Raw genomic sequence first — 15,557 nt, forward strand, 5'->3', positions numbered from 1 at the left:
TTTGTTTGTCATGTTTTTTAAGTTTGTATTTGATTAAAAAAAGACAGTCTGGGCTGCTTTTCAGCATTAGTGAGCCACGTAACCACTGCAATATAAAGACCAGATGTAATTCTGAGACTGATGTCTCATAATGACAGAGTCAGTTATTGCTATGTACCACTGAGGATCAAGCTTGGAAAATGTAGGACCAGAAGAGGAAAAATGGCCCTTTGAAGGTTATGATCTCTTGCAAGAAATGTGGGTAGGATTGTCAAGGTGCTTTAGTAGTTCTGTAAGTCGCTGTGATAGTGAAGTGAATATTGCAGTGAAGTTTTATCAGTAATCAGGGATATTGTACTGCATAATTTACAGTCTGATAACATTCTGCTCATCCTGTTTGCTCAGTCAGAAAGTAGCTCATTTCTTAAAGAGGGAACCATTTATTCTGCACTTTCTAAGTATAATTATGAAAAGGTATAGTAGATACATATTACCTTACCTGGTAGTATTTTTTACATGGAAGACTTAGGACCAAATAAGAGCAAATTGTGTTTCAGTTTTCCTGAGTATAACTTAGAACATTAAATATATATTTAGCCTGGTTTGGGTTTTTTTTTTTCCTTTGCATTTCTAGACATTTGTTGCTCTCTAAAAGCTGTCAGTCAGTCTTTCTTGTGAAGTAGAATGATTCATCTCACTAATGCAGAAAGATTTGTTAACTTGTATTTAATTTTTGCCATCTATAAATATACTAACAAGACAACCTAATAAAATAGTATTTAAAAATGTACTTTAAACATGCACACATATATCTGTAGTGTATCTTTTTTTCCTATAACCCAAGTATTTTGCTGTTTAAACAGACTTTATTAGTTAAAAAAATAAACAATGGATTGTTTACTGCTTTAAAAGCTGTAGGGAATATATATTCTTCCATGACTAGGGTACTTCTATTAACTAATTTTTTTATTAATTATTATCAGTTCAGTTGTTTCCTAATAATTTTAAAAAATTAATCTTAAAGAGAAAGGGAGGCTTTTTGTAATTTTACCTAGCAGTCATGCATTCATTGGAGAATTTTTTGTGACTTAAAAGGCTGATGCAATAAGTGGTTGCTTACGAGGAAGTAATTTGCAGAAAGCTTCTAAAGCATGAGTAAAAGAAATGTTCTTCTTCCCTTCCTCCATAGTGTTCAGTGTGGATTGCAGCACAGTCGAATGTCCTCCTGTTCAGCAAGTTGTTTGCCCCCTGGATAGCTATGAAACCCAAGTCAGGCTGACGGCCGATGGCTGCTGCACCCTGCCCACAAGGTTGGTGTCTTGATGGCTCAGTAACTTTTCACTTGTTCTTGACAACTCAAGTACTGTAAATACAGGGTAATAATGCGTGCTTCTGTGACAATAAATGCTGATACTGAATAAAAGCTACATGAAGTAGGTTATATCAGTCTGATGGAAACACAGAATCTTTTTAAAGCAGAAAAATGGTCTTCACGGTACAGATGCATGAAGTTGGTTTCTGCTAAAATTATTTGAGGAGTTTGTGTCTCTAGGTTGACTTTCAGTTAATTCAATTAATTTTGCAAAATTAACTTTTGAAGGTATTTGATGATAAGGAGTTAAGTGATGGACATGAAGGAATACATGCTAGAAAGAATCATCTAGTTAAAGGAGAAAAGAAATCTAATTTTTTCTATGACCACTTTAAAAAGTGAAAGATGGAACTCTCTGGAACTGTAGGGGAACTGTAGGGAAATTTTAAGTTCTTGCTTGCATTTTAACTTCTGTTGTTCAAGTAGATATAACTTACTGTGATAAAAAAAAAAAAAGACAGTTTTAGAATTGGTTTTGTTCCACAGTTATGCACCACTATTTGAGTTTGTGTTTTTACAACAAATTTCTCAAAACCTGATTCATGACTATGCCAAATAAATACATATTCAAGCAAAAATTAACATAAATGAAAAGATTTTACACCAAAAAGAGAATTTGTCTTGTAGCTAGTCGGCTCACTTAGTGGAAGGTCATAGAATATTGTGATATTCTTAGCCCCTTGTGTAAAGTAGTAAAAAACTTGCCAAGAATTCAGAAAGTAGAAGAGGGCAAAGATTGTATAATCAAGGTTGTTGTCTTTTAGGTACCCTTTGGGTGCACTTGTAGTGTGGCATCTTCTCAGTATCCTCCCTTTATTCTTTGGCATATTTTCTGTAAACTTCCTAGGATTTGCAGTGATGTATTAGTTCAGAGCTGACCTGGCTAGTTGGGACTGTGCAGCAGTCTGCAGATTTTAAACAGTCATCATACTGCCATTGTTGCAAATGTAGCTCAGCATTTCAACTAGAATGAAATGCTGCTAAGGACTGTATTCAGAAAGATAGATTATAAAGTCAAAGAAGTAGTCACCGATTAATATTTCATCAATTTAGAGTTTAGATTAAGACTTAGTAACATTGATACATTAGAAAGATTAATGGTATGTTTTTACTTCCAAATTTGTTTCAGCTTGTTGGATTAAAAAGTGATATATAAGCCAAATTATTTTTGTTTCACAGAAGTAAAATTATGTTCTATTTTTATGCTGTCTAATATAACTTGTGGTTTGCAAAGTGCTTGGGTGAAGAGAATGAAAAATATCCACTTTATTCTTTGTCAGTGATAACTTCAATGTTCCTTCTATCAGTAAATATAGAGTACCACAAAAGTAAATCTTCATTTACTTCAGTAAAATTGCCAGTTTGAAATATTTCTAGTACACATGTGGGAACTGAACTTAAATAGAACACCTAAAGCAAGCATATTCTTGAAATAATCTTTTTATTTTGGTGAGAAGGTTTAAAAATAAACCGGGATTGCTGAGCGCTAACTTATGTCTGAAGTGTCCTTGTCTGCGTGTGTGGCAAGTCAGCAATGAAAGGAGTGTTCCCTTCTCCTGTGCACAAAGGTCCCAACTGTACAGGAAGGCTTACAGCATGGGAGTTACTAGTTAATTATGGATTCCTGAAACCTCTTTGAAATCAGTCATTGCACATTCCTGGGATCAGAGTTTAACAAGAGGTCAGAGCTAGGATAGAGGAGTATTAAGGTCCTGGAGTCTTGGATCTAAAGGGGGTTTTGTGTTAATACCTCTGCCCTCCTTGATGTATAAAACTGCAAAATACCTCCACAATTAGCATAACTTAATATGTCTGCAGACACATACAAATAATTGTAGGTGTCTTGTGCTCGTCTATGTTGCTGTATATTGTTATTAAGTGGGTTGCTATTTGGATTGCCTTAAATTAGCCAAAGCAATAATCCACTTTTTAATGAAGTTGGTGAGAAAGAAGAAAAACTGAATCTGGCAGCAATATGATTTTATAGATGCTTTACTTGTTGCATACCTGCTAGAAATATATTTAATTATTTTGATTTTCATATACTGCTGTCTTCTTAAGGAAGACAGTGCCATAGTCATCATTCATGTGCTGTAAGTAAAGATTTTATTTGAAGGGGGAATAAAGGAACACAGACATGGGAATAATAGAAAAGAAAGCTTTAATAAAGATCAGAGGAAAGAGAAGTGCATGTATGAAAAGAGAAAACAGAAAGGGAAACAAAGTACAGTCAGTTGGAACATGAAAATTGAGCCAGTTTACTTCAAGTTCAGTGTTTCCTCATATTTGAAGAGACACTTTTTATATTTGAAGGATCTCTGTGAGACTTGCATGTCAAGATTTATAGGACAAAATTGCACATTTGTGGATGAATGAGTCTACTGTTGGAAAACCAGATGGTTTTCCTTAATTTCAAAAATTCCTAATAAAATATTAAGAATTATGAAATATTAACATTGCCTTTTCTGAGATTCAGTTCAGAATTATCTAACTGCATATCACATCTTTTTTTCATTGCTAGAATTAAATTCAAAATTTTTTGTATTTTTTTAGTATACATTTGATAATAATTTATTAAAAGCAGAGACATTGTTCTATATGGTCACAGACTTTAGACTTTAGACAGTCATTTAGACTTCATGAAATTGTGTTTTTAAGACTATGAACTCTTGAAGAAATTAACATCTGGTTCATTTATTGCCACTGAAATAAAAGTGTAATACAAGCAGAATCAGAAAGCAATTAAAGGAGAGTGCCATGGTTAGGTAGGAACAGATGACATGTCACTGAGCTGGTTAACAAGAAGTTGATAATTTCACATACAGTAGGAGCGGATTGACTTCTACCTCACATCTGGTTCTTGGCCTGTTCCTTGTACATAATATGCTAGGAAAATGGAGATCCTTAAATCTGACAATAAATTGGCATTTCTTTTGTGAGCAAACTCTTGACTGCATATTTATAACAATGAAAACTCCTTGAGTAAAGCCAAGGGAAAAGTGGGAATAGTAAACATCTGATACCATGAATTCTTCTTCTTGCACTCAGAGGTTACATTTAGTGTCACACTGATTTCTAATGCAGTGGTTCAAACAGAACAAAACATACTGATTTGGCATCAACATCAAAATACCAGTTGCTTCAGCTTTCATGAGGCTGTCATGAGACATTTATCTTAAATTTCCAGCAATTATGTTAGGAAAACTAAATGTTTGGAAAACAGGAAAATGGCTATTATGTTAGGAAAGCTTAGAACAGTCTGTCTCTGGTCTTGGTAAAGATGCTCACTTCTCCAAGGAGATTGTTGAACAAAAAATGTATTAGAGCTCTTACAGAAAACATTGCTGTGGTTTATTTAAGGTAGGATTGTGGTCTTCTATTGAAAGTTGAATGTGATCAATATCAACTTTACAGAATCTGTTCTCTTTGAATGTTCCCAGTTTTTCCTATTGTAAATGAAGTTTCATCAAATTTACAGATTCCTTTGGGATTTTATTTTTAAGTGTAAAAATCTTTATTAAAATCTGCCTATTTTTTTGCTCTGTGAAAAATGGAACAGTGCCGCGCTCCCGCCCCGGTTCCCTTTTCCTCCGCCCCGGCTAGCTCTCCGTCTGGGGCGAGAGTGGGCGATCGAGGCACCCTCCGCCGCTCCCGGCTGGGGTTTGGAGAGTGCCTTTTTGGGTTCCGGGCAGTGCTGGCAAGCCTCGCAGTGGTAAATGAAGAGCGGATCCTGCTGGGGGCTAAGTCCGAGTTTATTGTAGCCCAACGGGGCCAAATGTCCTAGAACGGTGCCAGCCAACAGGAACAAGCACAAGGTGCTTGCACCGGCTTATAAACTGTAAGGGAGGGGTAACCGACGACTGATGGGGATAGGGATAGGGGGTGGCTCCGGGATGGGGGGATATGGTGGGGTCCAATGGGGGAAGGATATGGGGGGAGCCCCAGGTCCTCGCTCAATCACCCGGTGCCCTGAGTAGAAGCTTCTGGATGGATGGGAAGGGGCACCGAGTGATAGACAAGGCACCCGGGAGGGGTAAAGGGAAAGACTGCGCCCCTTCCAGGGCGATGGACAGCCACTGGAGAGGCGGGAAGGGAGGACAAGGCGGGAAAACTGGGGACAAACCAAGTTGTACATGGGGGTACAAAGGAATAAACCAATACATAATACAGGGATAATAAAACATACAAATAACGCAACTCCACAGAACAGGACAATTATTATAAACTACTTATATTTTTATTGCTCACATGGTTTTGTACACGTTTCATAAGATTTTTGCAACATAGCATGTTTGGATAGCTTTGCACCTAATATTTTTGGATTATCTTTTTCTTTGTGACTGTTGTCATACTAATTTGGAAGTTAAGTCTTTATTAGGTTTCTGCTTCTTGCTACTGTTTTATACCTCTGCTTCTGTGCTATCATCTGTTACAGATTTGGTAATTTCAAGATTCATTCAGTGCTCTTTTTGTCAGAGATGTTTCACACACACGCTCCTCCCCCACCCTCAGATATTCTTAGTCAGTCTTTTAATAAAACCAGATAACCAAGAAAACTCCATGGAGAACAGTGAGATATCAGCACTGTGTCAATATTAAAAAGAACAAAACCTAAGTAATTAAATCTGGTTTTCCTGTTATCAGTTCTGAGAAAAATAGTGGGAAAACTAATAGAGGATTGAATTAAGGATTAAAGGAAGTAATTATAGCTAGAAGCAACCAATGTTGCTGGAATCTGATTTGGTCCTCTGAAGATACTAAGGTTGCCTTACAAAGTAGACCATCAGAATGCCTTCCTTTTCAATTTCTGTCTTCCATCATCACTAGTCCTGTTTTTTTAAATTGGGTTCTAGCTTTAAGCAAAACAAACAAATGAAAAACAACTAGGACTGCTGCGTCTCCCCCTCGAATCCACCAGAACAGATCCCCTGTGGAGCCTGGCCAGCTGTGCAGTGGGGCGAGTCGGGCAGAGGGAAGGAACTTCTCCTTGGATCCCGGGGGGCTTGGAGAAGTTCCCTCGTGAGTCCAAAGACGAGCTGGTCCCACAAGCAAAGGAAAGAGGCGCTCTCCCTCAGGATTAGTTCCAAAGTTTAATGAGGGCCTGGAGAGATCCCAGGCCACATTGGACCTTGAAGGGCATCCAAAGCAAAAGAGAGGGTCTCCTGGCCCAGAGCAGCCAGATATAGGTGGGGGCAGGGAAAACCGAACAGCCAACGGGGAAGGACAGGGGAGCGGCTCTCTGGGGGCAAGGCGTCAGAGTGACCACTGAGGAGGGGGTCGGGGAGGAGTCCCAGACAGGGTCCAGTTACCTGGTGACCCTGGGAGAAGGATCTGGACAAAGGGGAAGGGTCACCAGGTGATGGACACATCACCTGGAAGGAGACAGGGGGATGGGTTGGGGTTTGATGGACATACAGGTACTGATGGGAAAGCTGAGATGAACCAAACAGGTACAAAGAGGGGATATGGAGGGACAAACCATTATGAGGGGATATACAGTGCAAACACAACTCTACAAGGACTTTTTAATTAATATTGTCTCACAGCATTTACCGTTCCCCAAACTATTTACCACTGAAGGACATTTCCCACACTTCCCTTAGATTTTTGGAGTGACTCAGTCTCAGTGGATCAGCATCGTTGTTCTTTAGCTCCTGAGAGAAACTCTTGCAGCATATGCATGCTGACTTGAATATCTTGCTGATAATATAGAATATAGTAGTATTCTTCTGAGAGGAGGGAAACATCCAGGATTAGTATGCTCACTAAATCCCAGTAATAAGTTTGCTTCACATATTTCTTAAAAAAACTTACCCCATAATCCTGAATACATTGTAGATTCAAAAAAGTTCAGAAATAATTGATATATGTTTATCTATCAAAATTTCCAGTACTTTATTTTCTACCCAAGTCCTAGCTTTAAAAAAAGCAGTTTCAAGAATGTGGTGGAATGAGGAGAAGAAAAAGCAACTGTAAGTTGAGCATAGCAGGAGTAGGTAAATGTCATATGCCAAAAAAGTGATTAAAAGATTTCTACAGATGCAGTCTTGCAAGATTGGAGCCCAAAAGGCTTGGGTGTGGTGGATGAGCAAATGAAGATGCTTCAAATTGGACCATTTCAGTATCACTTAGTTACACATAGCTGAGTGGCATTGCAAATCCAATCCTCTCAGTTGGTTCAAGTACCATGAATGAGTAGGATTATATTTGTATTGTTTAGAAGAAAACCTCTGAAAAATTTTCTGAAATGAATTAGTTATAGAATTCCTTTTTCCTTGTTTAATAGTCTTTGCTCTGTCATTTCCCTTATGGCTAAAATGTCTCAGTCAGGGGCTGCTGTGAAGGGCAGTGCTTGGTCTGCAGTATGGTAAAGAAGTGAAATGTGCTTGATGAGCAAACCCAAATGTTAAATCTCTGGATGATCAAATCTTGTTTCATATTTTCATAATCTACTCCACCCCATTGGAGGGTCAGAGGGTTTAACGCACAATTAATATGTGCATTAAAGTCTTACTTAGAAAACAGCCTAGTTCTTCCCCCCAGCCCAAAGTTTTAAATATTTTCATTTTTATACAGCTTATGAAAATGAGTAATACCTTGATATAATAGGAAGTAGTTTTTAGATAAGGTTTAATTTAAATTATATCTGGATAGAAATGGGATATAACTTGGAACAAAACTAGACAAGAATTTTCTATCATATTTAATTACCTTTCAATTTATGACATAGTAGGAAGGAGAGTAAATCTACAAAAATGTGCTTCACTTTAAGAAACTTCTTAAGAGAATGCCCTTTTTTATCTATCCTGTACTAAAATATTTTTAACGTGCGTGTGCATTATTTATCAGTTCTAAAGGTGTTAAGGCTAAGTAGCAATCTAGCTCTAAAATTTGTATATGCTATTGCTGAATTGTTTTGACTCCAAAGGAAGAAATTACCTCTTTTATTACTTTTAATCTCTTGTTTCTAACAAGAACTTGTGTTGTCTTAGGTGCAATAGAGATGCCACTTGAGAAATTCACCATTAGCAGTTTCACTTGTATTTTTTAGAAATTCTCTATATATGTTAAAAGACATGGAGTCTTTTCATGTAAGTGAATTGAAACAAGGGTCCTGTGGCAGATGATTATGCAAAAATCATATGTCATTAGAGAGCATTTAAATTTATGTAGAATTAGTGTAGTGATAGGGCAAGGGATTAAGGTTTTTCTTAAGGTTTTTCTTCATTTTCCCTGTACCAGTAACCTCTCTTAAGCAACTTTTGCTGACACAGAGGTCTCCCTTGTATTTGATCTAAAATTTTAGATACTTCTCTTCCACCCTTCTGATCCTCAAGAATTGGTATCCAAGAGAAAGTGGTTGTGGATCCCAGTTTTTGCTAAAGGAAGGTTCAGCTGAAACTGGTAAGACCAATCATGGATCGAAGACCTTTATCTTCCTGAGACTTCTATTCAGGGATTAGCTCCTGAGTAACCTGGGTAGCTGGATCAAACATCTGTTTTAAGGACTCTGCAGAAGCTTTTTTATGCCTTCAGTTCTGTCCTCAGCTTCTTAGGAACTCTGGTTTCTAATCCTGGCCAGCTTGCTCAGGTTGTTTCTCCTGCACTTTAGCAGACCACGTTGCCATCTGAAGCGCATCAGTACCGTGGTGGTGTAACACTTGGTGAATTGGAGTCTGCTCCTTATCAATGAGGCAGGTTTATACTGAAGGAAAGCTCTACATTGCTGATAGCTGAACCCATCCCATGTTTCATTCAGCCTTGCAGTAGGCTTTTGTTTAATGGTTGATTAATAGAACACTGCAATCTTTTGGAAGTTTTATAATATCTGGAAAGAGGTGTTTAGGCATTTTCATCTAGTTTTTAAAATCCTCAGAAGTTAAGAAATGGTTAATATTTTTCCCAGGAAAACTATTTTGCTTCATTCAGCTCTGCTGAGATATTCAGTCCTGCTGACAGACTGCACTGTACTGAGTATCCACAAAATGCAAGGATAATAGGGATGATATGTAACCTTTCTAGACAACCCATGTTTCATGTCTGTCTTCTCCTGATGTCTTCCAGGAGAGGTAATGAATTGCTGAATTCAGAGTTCAAGCATTCCCTTCCTTCCCTGCTACAGCTGCCTCAGGAATTCCCATGTGTTCTCAGTGTGATGGTAGATTATTGCTGCCTTGGCATTGAGCCTCACCATGTGGGTTGTTTTGGCCAGCAACCATATTTTCCTGAAGTACACAAATGAGGAAAAGATGATATGTTTGTTGGTTGGTTGGTTGTTTCTTTAAAGCCATCTCAGTATCAAACTTGAACAGAAGCTCTTGAAACCTGAGGTATTTCTGGAGCCCAATGGCTGACTCCTGAGTGTCAGAGACCTCAGACAAGGAGAGGAAACATGAGAACGTTTGCAGAAGCAATAGCCTGTAAATCTTTTGCAGAAGAAGCTGTAAGACATTGTAAATACAGAGGTCTCTGCTTGCATCTTTTATAAGGTCAGTGTTTTTTGTCTGTATTATCTGTTAAAAATACTCATCTGTGGTCTTCCACCAGCTTTTAGGAAATACTGAATTGGAAAACCTGAAAGACATTGCCATCTAAAGGAAGAAGCACATTTCCCAAGAGTTAAACAAAAAAACCCCATTTGCACTGGAGGAGGAAATATCAGTGATAGCTATGCAAGCAGTTTCCTTTTTATGGAAATATATCCATAGTGCTCTAATCTGACCATGTTTAGAGTTAATGGTATGTTTACTCCTCCACTTTGAAACTTGAAAAGAAATTTTAAGCCAGATAAATTGAAGTGACTCCTAATTGTATCTACTTTTAGGTGGTGTTTTATGCTTGAAATTAGAATGAGGTTGTAGTGTTTATAAAATTTGGTTTGTTTCCATTCTTTATAAGCAAGCTGGTGTTTGAATTCTTTCAGCTTATAATAAGCTGGTAGATAAGTCTTTCTGTTACAATTTTTATTTTCACTTGTTGGTCTAACAATTAGTGTGTACCTTGATCACACTGAGTATTGTTTTTCCTCTTTCTCCTGAGACTTCCCACTGTGTTTCCTGTCATTAATTCTATTTAATCAGCTATTAGCTTGTTTGGAAATTGAATAAGTAATGTAGTTGAGAATAACTTCTGACTTGAACAGGCAAATTTCTGTTTGTATCACAGAGATCAATAATGTCTGTTGTCTTCAGACTCTCAAGTGCACAGATGTCTAGGAAGATCCATGTACATAATAATGCAATATAATTATAATTTGGATGCTTGCATTTTAAAAGTGATGTAGATATGAGAATTCCCCAGCAGTTTCCAATGGTACTTGGAGCAGATGATAATATCAACATTACAGAGGTTATATGAAGAGTATGAAGTTGTGTTTCCTTTAGAAAATAGAAATAATAGAAAATTAGAAAATAGGGAAATGTCATGTCAAAATTCAGCAGCCACAAATTCTGCTTCTTTCTTCCTTCTCAAAATATTGAATAATTAAAAAGTGGCACTGAAGGTTGTAGACCATTTTAAAATGAAAACTGGTTTCTCACTGCTGTTCTTTGAAATGTCATTGGTGAATTTCAGTCTGGTTTCTACAAAAGCATTACAGTTCTTGCATACATGATTTCTACTACACAGAAAGGGTCTCATTAATTGAGGAGAGTTCTTTGGTCTCAAAACCTCTTAGATTTTGGAGCAAATTTTGGTCTTCATTTTAATTCAAGATCAGGTTGAATGGGACTCTGAGCAACGTGATGTAGTTGAAGTTGTCCCTGATCATTGCCAGAGTGGGAGTGGACTAGACAACCTTTAAAGGTTCCTTTCCAACCCAAACCACTTTTTTTATTACTGTCTCTAAACTTATTCAGAATTGCCCTTGGGGATTTGAGAAAGGTATTTAATAGCATGGAAAAATGAAACATGAAATAATTATTAGGGTCTTGGTTTTTTTCTTGTAAAGAGAAGAAAGTGGTCATGAAATTACACAGTCAAATAAATTAAACAGTAATGAAGTTTGGGGAAGTTTCTACGGGTTTTTCCTTTTTTGTTGGTTTTCAGGTGGTTTTTTTTGTTTGCTTCTGGCAAAGCCATCTCTGATGGCTTAGTTGTAGAGAGAGATCATTCAAGAGTAAGAAGGCTTGGAGTTACAGAAATATGGAAGTTTATTAATTACTTATAAAATTATCATCTGTAAGTGATTTTTGACCAGAAGTGTTTTATTTTTAAGAGGATCAGATATTTATAGTTCCTCACTAAACAGTAGTTGAATAAAAAGAAATAGCTTTTCATATCAGAAATATGAGAAATATCAGAAAACTGACATCTTAAACTAGTACCTTATTTTTAGATTTGAAATATTTGTTATAGTATGAAGGATAAAGCTGATAAACCTAAAAAAAGAGTAGCTGAGGTACACAGTGGTAAAAACCATAGAGATCTTCAACAGAAAAAAGCCACCTGCTGGTATGGCAAAATGTGAGAAAAATGCAAGGTTGAATTATTTTATGTTATATTTTATTTCCTATACTGATGAATTCAATACATATATTTATGTACTTGAAAAAAAACCAGCGCACTTGAAAAAGTCAGTGTGTTTGGTCACTGGTCGTATGCCTACTGCATCACTCTTTTGTGTCTGTCCTTTTCTTCTGTCTCAGCCCTCAGGGAAACAGAGGAGTTGATTTATATTAGTCAAAGGATGAAATTAAGTTTTTTTGTCAAATGAATTCTTTAGATTCTAATCAGCTTTGGAATCTACTTGATGTGAATACTGATTTTTATGATAGCTGCCCTTGCTTAGCATCTGTTTGCTACTTCCTAATGCTAATACTATGCAAAAGATGCAAAAAAAAAAAAGTTCCCTTTTATGGTATCTTTAATTAAAAGCTAGGTAGTTGACTTTTGTAATATTTAAAAGCCCCCTGTGTATAGAGCTTACTATACTCATGGAAAAAATGGAAAAATTCCCTACTATGTTGGGTGTCTCTAACAATATCTGGATTTTAAAAAGGATTTCTTATTTGGGAGCACACTAACTTTGATTTCTCAATAAGTAAACCTCCTGAAAAAATAAAATAGGAAGAACTTCCATATGAGTCTGTTTAGATAGCAGTAAACAGAGCATTAGCAAAGAGTCTCATAGTAAGTGTTATATGCAGCTTCCACAGTTTTTCTGTCATCTCTCTTTAGAGGTTTATTATTGATCTTTGAAATAAAACACTGAAATATTTCCATGAAAAAAAAAATTCATTACTTATTTTCTGAATACTATCTTTAAAAATGCATGAAATGCAATTTTGCTCACTGAATTTGTAAGCAAAAACTCTCCAGTCTGTCTGACTGAATATTTAGGAAAATTCTAGTTGAAATTCATGTATGGTGGTGTCCCAATGCCTTTGGCTTTGCCTGCAGTGGAGGCGGTGGCTTTGTCCTGTCTGCTTAACTCACATTGTGGATTCACGTGTGAATAATATGGAAAGAATTCTTCAATCATTTCATGAGACTACTAGATTCAATATTTAATTTTTCTGTATCATCATCATTTATATCATGTACTTGATGGTAGCCAGGGTCTTGCAGTTAAACTTTCCTTTGCCACTGTCAAGTGTTGATAATGCTCTTCTGAAAATTCCTGATTTCACAGTACCCTTAAGTGCTTCTATTATTAATACATCTGTGGAAGTTTTATCTACTAATGTAAGTGTTAATAATGTTAATGCAAATTGTACTAGATTGCTGCAAGGGGAGGGAGGGGGGGAAAGACTGTGATAAAATCTCCACAGGAACGTGAAGTATGTTTCAGGAGTGCTTTTCTCTAGTCTCAATGCTTTAGACTTTAATTTTGTTTTGATCCTCAAGATAAATATTCCTCTTGTCAACACACCCCTGCCTCAACCTTCCCATTCACTGATACTAAATCTTTTTTTCCAGGGTGCCTGTTCTTATTTTCATAGCCATTATGCCTTGTGCCTGGAGAACTCTTTTGATCCTACCATCAAAACTGCTTTTCTGAGGCTAAGCAAGCCCTTCTCACTTTAAATCTGTTTAATAACAGAAGTAAATGAACCAAGATAATTGGATTTGAAGTAAAAGTTGTCATTTACAAGTATTCAATTTGAATTTTTTTTAATCTTCTTCCTTTTCCTTTTTGCACTTTTGGGGACATAAAGAAAAAAGCTTAGCGATTATATTAAAAAAACCTCAAACAACAAAAATCAAACCAAAATAACCCCACCACCAAAACACCTCAAACATAAACTAAACTAAACTTATTTATCTTCTGAAAACTTTAAAAACTGATTTTAAAAATCAGACTATTTATATTGCTGAAGGAGTCACTTTCCTCAATGTATGTGTTGATGTACATCATCTAATTTCTGCTTCTTTATATACTGGTTTGCCTTGCTCTGTTGTTGAAATTTCTAGGATTACTTGTAGGGTTTTTCTTGTAATGATGATTTTTTGGTGTTGGGTTGGGTTTTTTTGGTTGGGTTTTTTTTTTTTTTTTTTGGTTTTTGTTTTTTTGTTTCTTTGTTGGTTTGGTTTGGTTCGGTTTTTTAGCCTGAATAACTGGAGATAATTCCTTTTATCAGTCAGGTTGATTTTATATTTGCAAAATTTTAGTGCAGCGAACTTCTTCCTTGAGATTCCTGGTTCCTTCCAGGCCATGCCAGCACCCTTTCAGGTGACATTGCTGTTTGATTCTTCTTATGTCTTTCTGGGCCTTCTTGTAAGGTTATGTTGTACCCTGGTACAGGACTGTTCTTCCTTGTTAAAAGGACATGTTCTTGGCTTGACTTGAGTGCTGTTATGGTAATAACATGCCAAGAGGCTTGTTTCCTTGCAACCTTTGCTAATAAGGTGTGTTAGGGGCAGCTTCCTGGGAATTCAAGTATTCCCCTCCCTTTAGTGCTAGAACTTTTGGATGCCACAGTGCCATTTGAAGTTGCAGTGGTGTCACTGCAGCCATGTGCATGGAAGATGTCCTACAGGGTGCCCTAAAGGGCTGTCTTCTCCTGGGGTAGGTTTAATTGTAGCACCTTCTGCTGTGACTGCTTTCCTTAGGCAAGCTGCAGTTTTGGGGGCAGCAGCTTAGGACCAGCCTGATGCCTTACTGAACAGCTGTCTGAATTTTAGAGAAGCCTGAGAAGGACCATGGCCACTGTCAACAGGCTTAACTCAAACTGACCTGCTCAACTTCCTCAAACCTCGTGTTCCATTACCATGGGTAAGATATGCATAGGTGGATAGCTGCTTGTGGCAGAGCACAGAACTGGGCTGCTCCATCCATCACTCTGCTCAAAAAGGTACTTCAGAAAAATCTAGTTTTCTAAAGCTTATCTTGCTCTCTTGCTGAGAATGGGATCACTTATTCCAGATGTTGTTTTGGCAGCATGACAGCCATGCTCAGCTACCAGAGTTCATTTGGTTTCTTTCTGACAGACTTCTGTCTCCAAAAGAATGTTTTCCATGCTAATAGCCTGGACAATGGTCAAAGGTTTTCGTAGTAGAGCTGGCTGAAAAGAATGGAGACTATTTAAAAATCCATCTGAGATAATTTTCTACTTTGACTTTCTCCTATGCATGGGTTATGTTTTAACCAAATGGGAGGAAAATTTATAAAATTCTGGACTGTTGAGGTTTTGTTTGCTTGCACTCTGAGTATGTGAAATTTTAATTACTTTGAATAGGAGAGAGTCTTTTCTGGAGAAAAGAAGAATTGGCTCCCGCCAATATTTTAAATATCTCTTTCATCCCTTTTTATGGAAGATTGTCCTATCTTATTTAAAGCGGTGATTCATAATTTCTTGTGGTTTAGTTTTGCATTTTGGTTTTTGTTTGGGTTTTTTTTTTTAAGCTGTTGACGGGGAAAAAAATGAGAGGGGGGAAAGTACAATTTATTAATCCAATAATTCGATATTGCAGTTCTATGAGTTACAAGGAATATGAGACAAAAAGAAAGAAGATACTTCTGAGAAAGCTTATTGTGAAGGCAGTAGAACTAAGAGTGGTAATTTCAGCTCATAAAATTTGGAAAATCAAGGACCACAACTATTTTCCTAGTGTGTGCTATTTTCTCTGAATTTTCAGGAAATTTGATCTAACTATTTTCCCAGAGGTCATCTGGATGTTGAATACAGGATTGTTGAAATAAAATTTCAATTTTTATTTAGGCTTTTAATTCCATTTACAGATTGTCTGTACTTTTTTTCTGTCA

General features: G+C 36.8%; 1 protein-coding gene across 6 annotated transcripts in view; it reads left to right on the forward strand.

The window, feature by feature from the left end:
• Nucleotides 1-15,557, forward strand: part of CRIM1 (cysteine rich transmembrane BMP regulator 1) — a 174,032-nt gene that overhangs the window by 87,064 nt on the left and 71,411 nt on the right. For 5 of the 6 annotated variants that reach the window (XM_085576912.1, XM_021528076.4, XM_085576914.1 and 2 more), the window contains one exon: nt 1,169-1,289. The exons of the other annotated variant lie outside the window; for it this stretch is intronic. In XM_085576912.1, the coding sequence (XP_085433038.1) occupies nt 1,169-1,289 (121 nt within the window). The remainder of the gene's footprint in view (nt 1-1,168; nt 1,290-15,557) is intronic. 6 annotated transcript variants of the gene reach the window in all.

Source organism: Lonchura striata, chromosome 3 (assembly GCF_050655825.1).
Source record: "Lonchura striata isolate lonStrDom1 chromosome 3, ASM5065582v1, whole genome shotgun sequence".
Taxonomy (NCBI): Eukaryota; Metazoa; Chordata; class Aves; order Passeriformes; family Estrildidae; genus Lonchura; species Lonchura striata.